This window comes from Coenobita brevimanus, chromosome 66, assembly GCF_032717465.1.
Source record: "Coenobita brevimanus isolate Jiangsu-jjx chromosome 66, ASM3271746v2, whole genome shotgun sequence".
Taxonomy (NCBI): Eukaryota; Metazoa; Arthropoda; class Malacostraca; order Decapoda; family Coenobitidae; genus Coenobita; species Coenobita brevimanus.
In genome coordinates, this window is record NC_137019.1 from 17,991,667 (window position 1) to 18,007,517 (window position 15,851).

Sequence of the window (15,851 nt, forward strand, 5' to 3'; positions counted from 1 at the left end):
AATCTGAACAGATGTGGTAAGCTTGGTTAGTCAGAGTTGTTACCAAATTACTTTTATAATTTATTGGAATGAATGAGTTGAATTTCGTACATAATCCAGTGAATGTTGCTTTCCGGTAGGCATTGGTAGTGAAAGTGGTGCCTGTTCTGGTGATATCTATATCTAAAAATGGAAGCTTATTATCCTTTTGTGTCTCTGCTGTGAATTCTATGTTTGGATGTCTCGAATTAAGGTAGTTTGAAAATCATGGTATGTGAAGTGGGGATTTAAAATGTAAAAAGATGTCATCTACATACCTCCAATAAAACAATGGCTTAAAATCCTCTGGGCAATCTTTAATCCAATTCTTCTCATGAAATCTCAAGAAATGTTACTTAGTGTTGGGGCAAGGGGGTTTCCCGTTGCTACCCCATCAACTTGTCTGTAGGCTTGCTCATTGAATAAAAATGTGCAATCTTTTACAGCTGTTTCAGTACTTTACGCATTTGTTCGCTACTGAAGCCGGAAACTATGTCATGCATGTTAAAAAGCTCACTTGCAACTATCAATAGTCTCATTCAGAGGGATATTGGTAAATAGAGATTTAATATCAAGACTGGCCATAACACAACAGTCAATGTTTAAGGCTGTTGTTTCCTTAACGAAAGGTGTCCCTGCAAGTGTGCTGGTTAGTGAAAATGGGGTTCAAAACTGGTACCAAATATTTAGTGATTTTGTAATTATAGGTTCCTGGGGCAGATAAAACTGGTCTTAAGAGGACATCCTACCTTGTGGACCTTGGGGAGCCCATACATTATACCTGGCTGTGAACCACTTGGTCGTAGATGTGAGTAACCTTTGTTACATAAAATCCCTTCCTATACCATCTTTGTGAGTAATCTGTTAGTCATGTCCTCTGATTTTAGTATTATTTTAAATATGTCATCATGTACTCTAGTAAATTTAGTTGCATCATGCAGAATATTCAGCATTTTGTGATCATAATCTTTCCTACCCAAAATAAATGCACCATTCCCTTTATCCGGTTTGACAATTATTAATGAAGAATCAGGACTAAGATTTTTTAAAGCTAAGTATTCAACTTTGCAGAGGCAATCAGATTTGTGATGTGAATCTTGTGAATATAATGGTTCAAACGCTAATTGGCGGATGGAGTTTTTAAAACAGTCCGTCCCCCTCTACTCCGGGTCGTAATATTCATGGTATGAAAGTTTCTTATGTAATTTTTCAAACTCAAGGAAATGGTTCACAAATTTTGATTTACTTGGCATAACATAGAATTTAAGTCCATTAGATAAAGCAGACTTTTCAACTGGGTTATAATTTTCATGCCAATCTGCCTCTAGATAATATAATCTGTAATTTCTCAAATAGAGTTCCTTCCCCAGTTGAAAAGTCTGCTCTATCTAATGGACTTAAATTTTCTATTACCCCAAGTAAACCAAAATTTGTGAACCATTTCCTTGAGTTTGAAAAATTACATAAGAAAATTTCATACCATGAATATTACGACCCGGAGTAGAGGGGGATGGACTATTTTAAAAACTCCATCCACCACTTAGCATCTGAATCATTTTATTCACAAAGTTCACATTACAAATTTGACTGCCTCAGTAAAGATGAACACTTAGCCTTAAAAATCTTAGTGTTGATTCTTCATTAACAACTGTTACACCAGATAAAGGGAATGGTGTAGTTATTTTGGATAGGAAAGATTATGATCACAAAATGCTGAATATTCTGCATGATTCAACTAAATTTACTAGAGTAAATGATGACATATTTTAATTTACACTATAGTCAGGGGACATGGCTAACAGATTGCTCACAAAGATAGTACAGGAAGGGATTTTATGTAACTAAGTTTACTCACATCTACGACCAAGTGGTTCACAGCCAGGTATAATGTATAGGCTCCCCAAAGTCCACAAAGTAGGATGTCCTCTTAAGACCAGATTTATCTGCCATAGGAACCTATAATCACAACATCACTAAATATTTAGTACCAGTTGTGAGCCCCATTTCCACTAACCAGTACACTTGCAGGGACACCTTTTCTTTCGTTAAGGAAATAACAGCCTTAAACATCGACTTGTGTTATGGCCAGTTTTGATATTAAATCTCTATATACCAATATCCCACTAAATGAGACCATTGATATTTACATCAGCGAAGTTTTGTAAGGAGCATGACACAGTTTCCAGCTTCTGTTGCGAACAAATGCGTAAATTACTGAATTTAGCTGTAAATGACTGCGTATTTTTATACAATGAGCAAGCCTACAGACAAGTTGATGGGGTAGATATGGGAAACATCCTCGCCCAACACTAAGTAACATTTTCTTGAGATTTCATGAGAAGAATTGGATTAAAGATTGCCCTGATAATTTTAAGCCATTGTTTTATCGGAGATATGTAGATGACATCTTTTTACTTTTAAATCTCCACTTCACATACCACGATTTTCAAACCACCTTAATTCGAGACATCCAAATATAAAATTCACAGCCGAGACAGAAAAGGATAATAAGCTTCCATTTTTATATATAGATATCACCAGAACAGGCACCACTTACACTACCAATGCCTACCGGAAACCAACGTTCACGGGATTATGTACGAATTTCAACTCAGTCATTCCAATAAATTATAAACGTAATTTGGTAACAACGCTGACTAACTGAGCCTACCATATCTGTTCAGACTATTTTCAGCTTCATATGGAATTAAAGTAACTATGCTTTATAATAATGGGTTCCCTAAATTTTTCTCTGACCTTTACACTGGCAAAGCTATTAACAAGTTATTAAGTCCTATGGCTCAAAAAGTTCAGACTGTCCCAAAACACACTATTTACTTTAAGCTCGATTACAGAGGTAAACATAGTTTTCACCCGAGAAACAAGCTACACAAACTACTCAGCTACACATTTCCACAAATGGGGTTCAGAGTAATTTTTAGTACGAGAAATATAGGCACCCTCTTCAGAAGCAAAGACAAAGTACCCTTACACCTAGAGTCCTCTGTTGTTTACAGATATTTGTGTGACAGCTGCCAGGCATCATATATCAGAAAGACAGAGAGACACCTAAAACACGCATACACAAACACTTGGGTACATCAGCTTAGAACAAGTAGACCAATCACTAAACCACCCTTCAGTGCCATCAGACAACACTCACACAATCACCCTGTCAAGCGAACCTCCTTCACAGGCTTTGCTAGAAGCCAGTACAGCTCTGACCTCCCCAACATGGAGACACTCTATACACACCTGTACAAACCCACCATCAGTGACAATAGTTCTTTTGTTCAGCTGCTGTATTTTAAAGGTTTGAATGTATTCGTATCTTGAAAATTTACGGGAATGTTCTTGCTTTCACACAACTGAATTGTGCATTTTAGTGTATGAATACAGTATGTTTTTAATTACTATTATTCTTTTCTTTTTACTTGTTTATGACTTAAGTAGGATATCCATTTGACTTAGAATATTTTTTTAGTTATTTTTGACACAAAGTTTAATCAAAGACATAAATATTTTTACCATCATCCAATCCTATGTTGTCCCATAAAGAAGTGTAGGAACCCGGGGCTAGGCAAGTTGGTCCTGACATTTAAGATGAGAGTGACCAGCCTCACTCATCCCTGGGTGGCATTACGTGAGCAATAAACCCTAACCACCAAGGACCCTTGGATATAAACCTACACAGGCTCAATCCGACTGGAGCACCTCAATTACCCAATAAACCACCAGGCACCTTAATTTGGTTATATGGTTACCATCCAGAGTAGTAAATGGTTTCCTGGTGTACAAGAAACCATTTGGCTTGACACTCAGTGTAGTCACCCATAGGCAGAAGGAAGAGAAAAGAATGAAGGAAAGAAAGACAGAAGAGGGAGTGTAAAGTCACCCACAGGCAGAAGGAGGAGGAAAGAATGACAGAAGAGGATGGATGGAAGAGAGGAAAGGGCAGACACCCAAAGCCACACTACATCGAGTGAGTGGATGGTGAATGCCCCCACCTACCACCACAGCTAAATTAAATTATTATTTTTAGGTCTGAATATGCAATGAGATGTTGCAAAATGTCATCATTAAAGATATTCCTACAAGCCCTGGTGCTGATATTCCTTTATATATATATATATATATATGGTATATTACATATTTCTGTTATTTGTTTATGGACATTTTTACATAGCCTACTGCAGATATAATAAAAGTCAGTGTATCAGATTTTCAAAACTTCATCCATTAATGTAACTTTTTCAAGAATTTGTGTAATCTCTGCAGAAGTTTACTTACTCAAATCAATGTTCATTTAATATACCAGGTAGTTATTTCTTAAGAAAACAGCTATAGTGCTAAGTTAGGATTATAGTACTAGTAAATCACTGTATTATTGCCCAATTGCTGAAGCATTTGCCTTTCAATAAATAAGATGACCAAGATATTAATAACCTGATTTTTTTTTTTTTTTTTTAATAATTCTGGTAAATAACCTACCTCAATCAGTAAACCACCTCAACCCTACTGTGAATTATAGATATTAATATATATATTTTTTTTTTTTTTTTTTTTTTTTTTTTTTTATAATTCTGGTAAATAACCTACCTCAATCAGAAAACTAACGCAACCCTACTGTGAATTATTATCCTAATTACCTTATGATACTCTTTTCACCCTAACCTGGCCCATACTTTTGTCCAATTGTTTTCATGCTGCTCCATGATAAACACAGTAGCTGCTGTGGCTCTGTGTCTTTTCCATAGCACTCCTTCATGATTAACATTATTCTCGTTCTAATCTGCTGTTACTGCTAAGCATTCAAGATGGATAGATGGCAATTTTAGGTCAAGTTAAGGTGAAAAGAGTGTAGTAGAAATGTAACCTTTGGTTTTAACCTCTTACTCTTCAATGACACAGATTACATTTTATCAGTGCTATCTCCAGATGATTTCATTTGCTTTGAGGTACACATTATGAAGTGGAGGTGTTACTTTAGCCTTCATTAACTTCTCTGGTACTTAACAGGGACACCTTCATGTGATGGCACTGTTATAACTAGGCAGTGGAGCTGCCTCAAATGTAACTGATCCTAATTCTCATACTATCCTCAAAAAGGAGGATGGTGCACTGTGGAAAAAGCCTACAGTCCACCAAATTCACATCTAAAATATGCCTGGAGCAAAAAAAATAACAACAAAAACAAGTAACTTATCTACTAGAGGGCTCTCCTGAATTTTAAAAAATACATATGTAACAATACAATAGTCTGGAGGTAGCAGGAACAAACTGAATTAACATGTCACCATAGGTTAAAAAAAAAAAAAAAAAAAAAAAAAAAAAAAAAAAAAAACTGTTAGTGATGACTTACCCTTTTTCAGATGTTTTTTTATCACTTGCAGATGAAGAAGATGATGCCCAAGTCTCAGCAGTTTGAGCATCAACACTCTTCCCTAAGCAGATGACTACCTAGTCCCATGCAAAATTAAAATTTGAAAAGAAAATAACGTCATTACTTTCGCATACACACATGCAAAATAAATTCTGAAATGAATGTTTGTCAGTGCTTCTTTCATTTATGCAAAATGTTCATTCATCCTTATTCTAAGGGTACTACATTGTACTGAATTTTGCAAATCAGTTAACTTTTTATGTATGATAATACATATATCCCTCTAATAACTGGTTTGCTTTATTATTCTGGGACTAAAATTTCAGAAGCCAAAGATAATTAGTTTCCTATGGCACAGAAAGTCAAAGTATGGACCACGGACTAATAATGAGCAGGCCGGATTGCATATACAATTCCAAATGCACTTAATTCCTTGAATACTCTTTTTGAAAGGCAGTTAGATATAAGTTAAGATAAGAATCATATAAATCTGGTATCACAAACCCCTGTATTTTGGTCCACCAGTGATCTCTCTGGCTATAGGATGCTTTCACAGCTTCATTAAGATTTTTATGAATTAAACTCATTTATACATACATCTAGATCAAGGTATAGATTATGTACATATTTAAATAGATAGATATATCTATGTCCATATGTTAAGTATTTGTGTAATGTATGTACTGAGGTCAGCAATATCGAGTCTTTCATCACTTCTGTATGTCGGATTTTTAAAGCTGTAAATAAGATGGTGATTCATATAGAAGGCAAATGCAAGACTCATGTTGGTGTCTCCCTGTGTGAGTGTGGGAGTGTGTATTCTCGTCAGTGAAGGACGCTCCCTAGCACCTCTTACTTACCAGTTTATTTCTGCATATGAGTTAATATTCATTTATATATTATGCAAGCAATCTATGGTGACATTCCACAAAATGTCTAGACATAATAAAATGAGGGCAATGGGGCTGATGCACTGTATCAGTACACAGCATGATGGTCAACTCATGATCTCCCTGTGTGCATCAGAGAAATGTCCTGTAATAAGAAATGTACTAAAGTGCAACAGGGGATTATAGACCTAAACAGCATAAAAGAATAAAGTAAGGTGTAGTGTGCAAAATAAAATGCTGAGGAAGAGGTGCTCTAGAGCCTCATAAGCCAATGAGCATGCAACCCTAAGTGTCTGTCCCTATCCAAGGTAAAGCCAGCCAGCCACTCTGTCGTCCATGTCCAACCCATCCCAGGGAGCCGCTAATGATGCTTGTTACGATGCAACCATCCTCACATTGAGGTGGATGATTATATATTTCCTTTATTTGTAAACCTCCTGTAGAAGTGGCAGTGCTAGAGTTTGTTAGCAGGGCATGGTGACTTTTGATGCCAGAAAGAATTAAATATTGCAAGCAGCCCAAAATTAGATATGCTATGTCTTTATTAAATTATATAAGGCATAAATAATGTACACATCAAGTATTAATATTCTTTACCTTAAAAGTGATGAGGGTATTACTTGCCTTAACTAGATTACTAACCCTGCCGCTTTAAGGAGGTGTCCTTCAATTTCTGTGGCCCTTACAAGAGAGAGTTTTATTTAATGACATTAGATAATATTCATGACATTTGTGAATCTCAGCAAGTATAAGCAAGCCTAATGTCTTTAATGTCTTGATCAGAATACGACATACTATTTTTCATTATAAATACTCAGATGTTGCAAAAGTATTGCAACAAGAGTTGCTGATTTTGTGGAAGTGATCATATCGAAAATCTGTGTAAGAGAAATCGGCGAAGAAAAGATGTTTCTCAACCACTGCAGTTACTAATGTTCATGAGTTTTGCAGTGTACATCTAATTACAGTGTAATATACAGGTATTTAAACATAATGAATACTTATAGCTTTGTGTTTCAAGATCTTAATGGTACTATACCAGTAGTGCAGCAAAAATTCAGTGTTACAGGTCTATGTACGATGAAAAGAATTACAGTATATACCTTAATATCTGGGACTGAGATCATATCACTCGAGATCTTCTTTTAAATATTCTTTTTAGCAGCTTTCTTAGCAAACTATTCTACCATAAGAGACTCGTTTAAAATGGACTTGATGATTAAATGTATGAAATTCATTCATTACTGTGCATTTTCCTCTATTTTCATGAATGTTTACGGTAATAATCACCCAGATGCATCAATTTCAAAATTCAAGTGTAATATCAGATTATTCAGTGTATGTGTATATCATTCATCATCATCATCCTATCCTTGAAATGCCCCATAAGGAATATAGGAGTCTGGGGTTAAGCCACTCAACTCTAGACATTTGAGGTGAGCATGATCAGTTGCTTCACCCTGAGTGACATTATATGAGCAAGTAAACCCCAACCACCCCTCGAATTCAAACCCTAGTGGGCCACATCATATATATTATTTTCAGAATGATTCACGAGCTAGGTGTTTATTGTGCGAAGTATTTGCCTAAAGCCCCCCTTATTCCAGCGATGGATATATTACATGTTATTTTCCTGACATGCCGATAAGTAGATACTCTTTCTATAAATATTTCAAACCTGTGGGCCTATTATGCTGGCCTGGATGAGAAATGTACAAAAAATAAAGTTCACTTTGTAGTGTTCTAGTCTGTTTACCCTCCCCCCCTGCCATTATCTTTAATTTCTCATACCTAGTTAACTCTCTCACTATTTCCTTCCTTTCTCTCTCTCTCTAAGCTGCCGACAATTTAAAATGTGCTATTCACCTGTCATAAAATTCAATCTAGTGATGCCTTTACACTTTATTCTTGCTGTTCTTAGCATACCTTATGTCAGGGAGATCCCCCAGATAGTGAAAGGGTTAGTGAAGGCAATACCTAACACATCAAATTCAAGTTCTATGCTAAGGTGAATAGAGATGTCTTAACAACTACAATATCTTATAAATGGATTCAGGGCAGCCCCAGGTGGTGAAAGGGCTAATGATGGCTACACTGAACCCTCAAAAAAAAAAAAAAAATTATGCTAAGGGGAGTAACACTTTAGAGATGGCATGACTAAAATTGATAATACGTTACTGGGCTGCAGGAGCTAAAGCTACTTGCGATTCACTATATGAAGAAGTCTCTCCTAAGCTGAATACAATTGTCAGGACACAGCAAGAATAAACAAAAGACATCCCTAGCAGGCTTGGGTTCGAGTACATTTTTCTGTACTCAAGCTCAAGTACGATTACATTACGGTATCACGAATCCAAGTACAAGTACAAGTACTGTACTCCGTTTTATAGCTGAACTCGAGTCCAAGTACGAGTACATTTGTGCTGTACTCAAATCCAAGTACGAGTACTCCTTGCAATTAGTACCAAGGTGCTAACATATTAAAAGCAGCTTATCAGGAGTTAGTGGGCATGGCTGTACACCACTTGACCTCAGTGACTCACCAACCCAGGCCACCTGGCCTCTCCAAGGACACACCATTGTTACCCTCACCACTTTTATATATCATGGTTGTACTCGAAAGTACTCGTAAAATTGTCGAGTACTTTGAGTCCAAGTACAAGTACTATGGAAATTTTAAACCCGAGTACAAGTACAAGTACATTATATTGTGTACTTAAGTACGAATACGAGGACGAGTCCATGTACTCGGACCCAAGCCTGATCCCTAGGCTCACTGAGTTAAGCAGGGTACTTTTAATGACATGAGAAGTGGTGGTCATATGGTTGGAGAAGCAGTCTGCTGTTTGAAAGGATGTGAATTTCCCATTTTGGGGCAGGGAACACCGATTACAGTACTGTATTTGAAATTTATTACAACGGACTTACTCATCCTCCACAAGATACACTGACATGCCACAAAAAGCATCTCCATTAATGCCATTACATCAGACCTAAACAAGACATTCCTAGCATGTACTCAACGCAGACATTGGGTATTATTACTGAACTGATGGGCTGAGGTGTGTGATGCATAAAAAGACTGCTGGCCTTTAGGGAATGGGCTGTCAAGTCTATGCCCAGAGTAAAAAAAAAAAAAAAAAAAAAAAAAAAAAAAAAATCTGCAAACAGAAATGCAACCAATATTCCTGCACGAATCAACCCTACCAATTACTCTGTATGAATGGTAGGTATTATTGCTGAGACACTCACACAAAGATGAATGACATGAAACTACTGGGAAACATGGAATGGACTATCAAGTCTATACCCAGACTCAAGAATATAATAAATAATTAAAATTAAATTCTGAATTAGCATAAGGAAATACAAAACTGTGATACTGGAACCACTTCCAAATGGGACACACAAGGTAACACACTGAGTTCAGATTTCATATGAAAGCATTAATAAAAAGGATCCAAAATGATATACAAGCTAATCACCTATATAACTGCTAATTAATGCACATGGTTTTCTTTTTTATAGTTTATCAAGGTGCTGGAAAGCAACACCTTCATGAGGTGGCACTGATACAACCAAATGGTGAAGCTGCCTGGTTATAAAAACTTCTCTTAATTCCTCTCAATCCTTCGATGAAAAAGAGATAATATTGTACTGAGTGATCATGGATGTATACTCATAACCAACACAAGCAATTGTTATCACTCTTTCACCTCCCTCCCTATCCCCCATAGGGAGGATGGTGGACTTCAGAAGAATGACTTCAGCCTCAAGTCCACCAGGTTCACATTCAGATATGCCTGGGGTAACAACAACACAGCACTCAGGAAGAAATTAAATGCAATGAGTCTTACCATACTTATAGTGGATTCAGAAGCCTCCAGGTTTCCATGGACATCTGAAATATCATCAGCCTGAGTTAGTCCAGTGCAAGATGAAAGCCTCTTCCATCTTCCTCTACTCTGACCCAATGGCTGTTTGCTGGTTCCATCCCAATCCACCAAATATCAGAATCTTATCTTGCCATCTTGTTCTCTGTCTGCCTTTTCCCTTAACTCCATTTGTGGGTGGCCACTGAATTACCTGAAACAAGGAAAGAGCAAACCATTTAACAAAGACTGGTACTGTAGATACCACTGGTTTTATTTCTCCAGCTTACTTTGTCCAACCCTCCACTCTCTATCTATCTCTCCAAACCATATAATAAAGACTGACAGGCACCACTGGCTATATTTCTCCAACCTACTGATCCACTATTAATAAAAACAGGTAATATATAAGAACCTAATATTCAATAGAAATAGGTACCATATACGGGATCTAGAATTAAATAAAAATATGCATTGCATAAGAGGATCTGGTATTAAACAGATAATATAAAATGATCTAACAGTAAATTCAAACAGGTAATATGGCCTAGCATTACATAAAAATAGGTACGAGGACCTAGTATTCAATAAAAATAGGCAAGAGGATGTAGTATCATTATAAAAATGTGTAAGAGAGCCTAGAGTCCAAACAGGGAACACAGGAGGACCTAATATATAAAAATAGGTAAGAAGACCTAGTATTAAAAATGAAGAGGTGGAAACAGCCTGTATTACAGTACATAAAAATAGGTAAGAGGACCAAGTATTGCATTATGAAGAGGTAGAAAGGCCTTGTATTACATAAAATACATAAGATGACCTAAACAAAAATACATAAGAAGACCTAGTATTTAAAAAAGGTAAAAGGACTCAAAATAGGTAAAATAAAAGGACCCAGTATTAAATAAAAATAGGTAATATGACCTGGTACAGTATTAAATAAAAACAGGTAAGAGGGCCTAGCATTAAATATGGTGAGGCAGAAAGACCTAGTACCGTATTACCTAAAATAGGTAAGACCTGGTACTAAATAAAAATAGGCAAGAGGGCCTAGTATTCAAAAAAGGTAACATGACAATAAAAAAATAGGTAACATAAGAGGACCTAGTGTTAAATAAAAATTGGTAAAAGGACCCAATGCAGTATTAAATAAAAATAGGTAAGAAGACCTAGTACAGTATTAAATATGAAGAGGTAGAAAGACCTAGTATTAGGGTACATAAAACAGGTAAGAGGACCTAGTAATAAGTAAAAATAGGTAAGAGGACCTAGTAATAAGTAAAAATAGGTAAGAGGACCTAAAGTAGTATTCAATAAAAACAGGGAAAAGGACCTACTGTTAAATAAAAATAGGAATAGACCTCATAATAAACAAAAATTGGTAAGAGAACTTATGGTAGTATTCAATAAAAATAAAAGGACATACTGTAGTATTAGGTAAAAATAGGTATGAGGTCCTAGTATGACAAATAAGCAAGCAGACCTGGTATTAGATAAAATCAGGTAAAAGGACCTAGTATGACAAAAATAGGTAACAAGACCTACTACTATATGGCAAAAATAGGTAAAAGGACCTACTATGACAAAAATAGGTAACAAGACCTACTACTATATGGCAAAAATAGGTATGAGGACCTAGTATGAAAAAAATGGGTATCAGTACCTAGTATGACAAAAAGAGGTAAGAGGATGTAGTATGACAAAAATAGGTAAGAGGACATATTATGACCAATATATGTAAAAGGACAACATCAGATCAAAATAAAAGACCTAATATTAAATAATAATAAGCAAGAAGACCTAATATAATACAATATAGATAAGAGTACTTAGTATTCCACAAGAATAAGGAAGGGGATCTACATAAGAATAAGTAAGAGAATCTAGTATTACATCCTGAGCAGCTGTTAGTTGTTACCCTTACTGTAGTATGAGGTTTCACTGTAATTTTTTATTATTAAACTTTGAACACAGAAAAAAACAAAATCAATTCCCAAGACAGAACAGGCCACCCATACACCAACAAAGTCAATCCTTAGACCTACATTTTTTTTTATTTTTCCCCTCATATGAAAAGGAAGCCCATTTCCAACAAACCTAAGTCCACCCTTACACCCAGTTTCTTAGATGAGAGGGGGACAGCCACCAGATGTCCCCTTCCAAAGCTAGAGAACCTTTTGCAATACAACACATAACATAAACTTCCTGATGTATTGCAATTATATACGCCCCTGAATGATAACTATTAGGTCTATGTTATACTTCTCATGCATATCCATAAATCAGAAGCTTAAGATTCAATGCTTCATTTGAACACTAGAGGGAGAGAGGGTGAAGCTTTGAACTGATCCACCAGTATGTAGGGAGAGTGCAAAGAGGAAGCACCCTCTCATTGCCTGTGTTCTGGAACCTCACCTTCCATCCATGTAGTAAGTATTAGGTATTTTCCATATGGGACAAATCTACCAATTGTTTATATGCCACTGCTTTCCCCTTTTATATTTTGACTACTGCTTTATATATTTTGTGCTTGTCAGAAAACATTCTTTAATTAACTACCAGTGTAGTGGTCCCCCATCCTCTCCTCTCCTCAACCGGATATTGTATGGTATTTATCTCTGTGACATAGCCATATCTGTCAATTGCCTATATTCTATTTCTCCAGCCTATTATACAGTATTCTGATGGTTTTGTGTATAAAGTACCATATAATGCCTTTGTGATGTGCTCAACTTTAACTGAGCAGACATTCCTCAGCAGTTGTTAGCTGTTAAGCCTGCCTGTGGTATGATCAATTTTAATATACTGTACCTTTATACGTCAAGAACCCATTTACTATTATTACACTTCATCAAGCACAAGATAACCCTAGACTAGTCTAATCCTTATCTATCATTGCCTTTTCATACCAGCCTAACTAGGTCATAACAACTGGGGGGTGTATGTGGTATACAGTATCTGCTAATTTGTAAGTGTACTGTATTTTACTTTTGTGTAGGCTAATGGTGACAGTAATTACTCATGCCTGAAAGGGCGCTGTTTTGTTAAAAGGTTGTATGTGTATTACTTGAGATAAGCTACAAGTTCCCTGTTACAGATGTTGGAATATCAGCAACTGACAGGGTATGTTTCACTGATTTATAACCTAATTCTGTACAAATAATTAAGGTTAGGTTCAAACAATACCATGAACATAAATTATATTGCTTTCATGGTTAGGTTAGATACCACTAAGCTTGCTCTGCACATAAACTGACTAGGTTCTACATGTTGATAACTTCAGTTTATGTGCTTCTGCAACTTTTATCTACTGCTGTACTCTGTAAATGGTTATATTTTATAATGTAAAAAATACAATGCTATACTATAGGAAAGGGAGATCTCTTACAATTTAACCTAACTTTTACAGTGGAATGGTTTCATAGTAACCCCTTATGCCCATGAAGGTATCATTTTATTTGTGCAACCTTCATGTAATTTTATTCAACTTTAGACACACTACATATGAATGGGTTAATGAAGACTACTTCACCCCTGCAGGTTCAAAAGTCTCCTTCAAGCTGAATGAAATCTCCTGAAGAACACCAAAAATAAAATGGAAAATGCGACATCAAACTGAAGGGTTCACAAGTTTGAGGCTACTTCATCTTTTGCCCCATTTCCAGGTGAGAAATATTCAAACAAAGGACTAGTTAAATTTGTCACAATATTGTACTTTAACTAAATGAATCAACAAGTCATGTATGAACCGGTAGTCTGAACCGGTAATTTGTAGCTACCATCTTCTGCCCTACTTTAAGGATATGCATAAGAACTGGTAAGATTTGGTTGAACACTTCTAATCCACAGAACCTGGAAAGGTCTTTCTCATATTATTTTACCTTATCCTGACTACTGTCATGACTAAATGCGGTGGGATTACATCATGTGAAAACCTATCGCATACTTTCTACTGCCAGATGCCTATATCCTGTAACGCGTGGCCACAAACATATCACCTCCCTGTCTCCGTTCCCCACCATTTTGATGCCCTCCCCCCAGCTCACACCCCACTCTCTCACATACCTCTACTCCATCCCTTCCTCTCCCCACCTCCAACTCACTCACATACATACTCTCCTTGTTAGTCTCTCGCTCTCTATCCTCTTCACATGGCCAAACCACCTCAATGTATTTCTCCTAACACTTTCTATCACATCCACATCCACACCACGATGTTCCTTCACTTCTTCATTTCCCAGTCTCTCTCTCCATGTAACTTAACATACTCCTCTCAGATAACTTACTGCTTCACTCTCAACTTGTCCTTCAACAAGGTTCGTGTTTCACTAACATACTTCAGAGTTGGTATCACAACACCATCATGCAGCGGCTTTTATACTTCCATGCTCACTTCCCTGTTTATCACTGCTTTCAAATAGCCAGCAATCTATTTTTCCTTGTTGTACCCTTTCAGGTACTGCATCCTCCAAACTTCCATCCTCCAAACTTCCATCCTCCAATCATCGCACTACCCAAGTATTTAAATTCACTCACAATTTCCATTTCGCCAATCTTATTGTACATTCACTGAATTCATCTCTCTCGAAGACCATAACTTTACTCTTCCCTACTTTCATCTTTAGACTCTGAATCTTACACACACTCCCAAACTCATTCACCATGCCTTGCAGTTCCTCTTCGTCTTCATTTAACAGTACAGTATCACCTGCAAACAGTACCGGAAGTTTCCAAATGCTGCCCTTCCTCATTAGGACTGCTCCAACATCCACTGCCCTACCTTCTATCTCGTTACAACCATCCATATACAGATTAAACAACCATGAAGACTTGACACAACCCTGTTTCAATCCAAAATTCAGACAGAAAAATTCACTCAGTTCACCATCCACACACACTGCAGCCTTAGCACTCTCATACATAATCTTCACAGCATTCAACAGCTTCCCATTAACTCCATTTATTGTTCATACTTTACACATTCCTTGTCCATCCATTGTCATATGCTATCTCCAAATCCATACTTCTTTCCCTTCTCTAGAAACTTTTCCACCAAACACCTAAGGATGGATATATGATCTACACAACCTTTTTCCTTCATAAAAACCTCCCAACTCTTCAACTAATTCTTCTGTTATTTCCTAAACTGTCAATAAGTATCCTACTATATACTGTACTTTTCCTATTACACTAAACACTTATTTTTCCCCTTTTCCTTTGTTCAGGGCAATAATTATATCTGACTTCCAATCCTCCAGGCCTATACCTTCCTTCCAGGCCAATGTGCACATCTTCCATATCCATTCTACTACTATTTCTCCCCCATGCTTCATCATTTCAACACACACACACACACACACACACACACACACACACACACACAACAATCAATTCTGTGGCTTTCCCCATTTTTGACTTTCTTCTTTGCATCAATTACCTCCATCCTACTGATCTCTTCCTCCCTTCTTGCTTCCCTCCTTCTCCCAGCCATTCCCCAGCTACTTCTACTCACATTACTTTCATTTTCTATGTTTAACAGCTCCATCTGCTCACTTTTTCTCCCTTCTCCACTATCAATTTACCATTTTTATCTTTCACTCCCCTACTAACTTCTTCACCTTGTCTAACTCTCTTTACCTCCTTCCAGAGCATTTTCTTATATTCCCTCTACTTAACACTCATATTCCT

The 15,851-nt window shown here is 36.7% G+C and overlaps 1 protein-coding gene across 1 annotated transcript in view; it reads left to right on the forward strand.

The window, feature by feature from the left end:
• Positions 1-8,030, forward strand: part of PDZ-GEF (PDZ domain-containing guanine nucleotide exchange factor) — a 413,241-nt gene extending 405,211 nt beyond the window's left edge. Inside the window, exon 23 of the mRNA XM_080276690.1 lies at positions 5,391-8,030. Coding sequence (XP_080132816.1) covers positions 5,391-5,446 — 56 coding nt within the window. The 3' untranslated portion in view covers positions 5,447-8,030. The remainder of the gene's footprint in view (positions 1-5,390) is intronic.
• Positions 8,031-15,851: the final 7,821 nt, after the last annotated feature.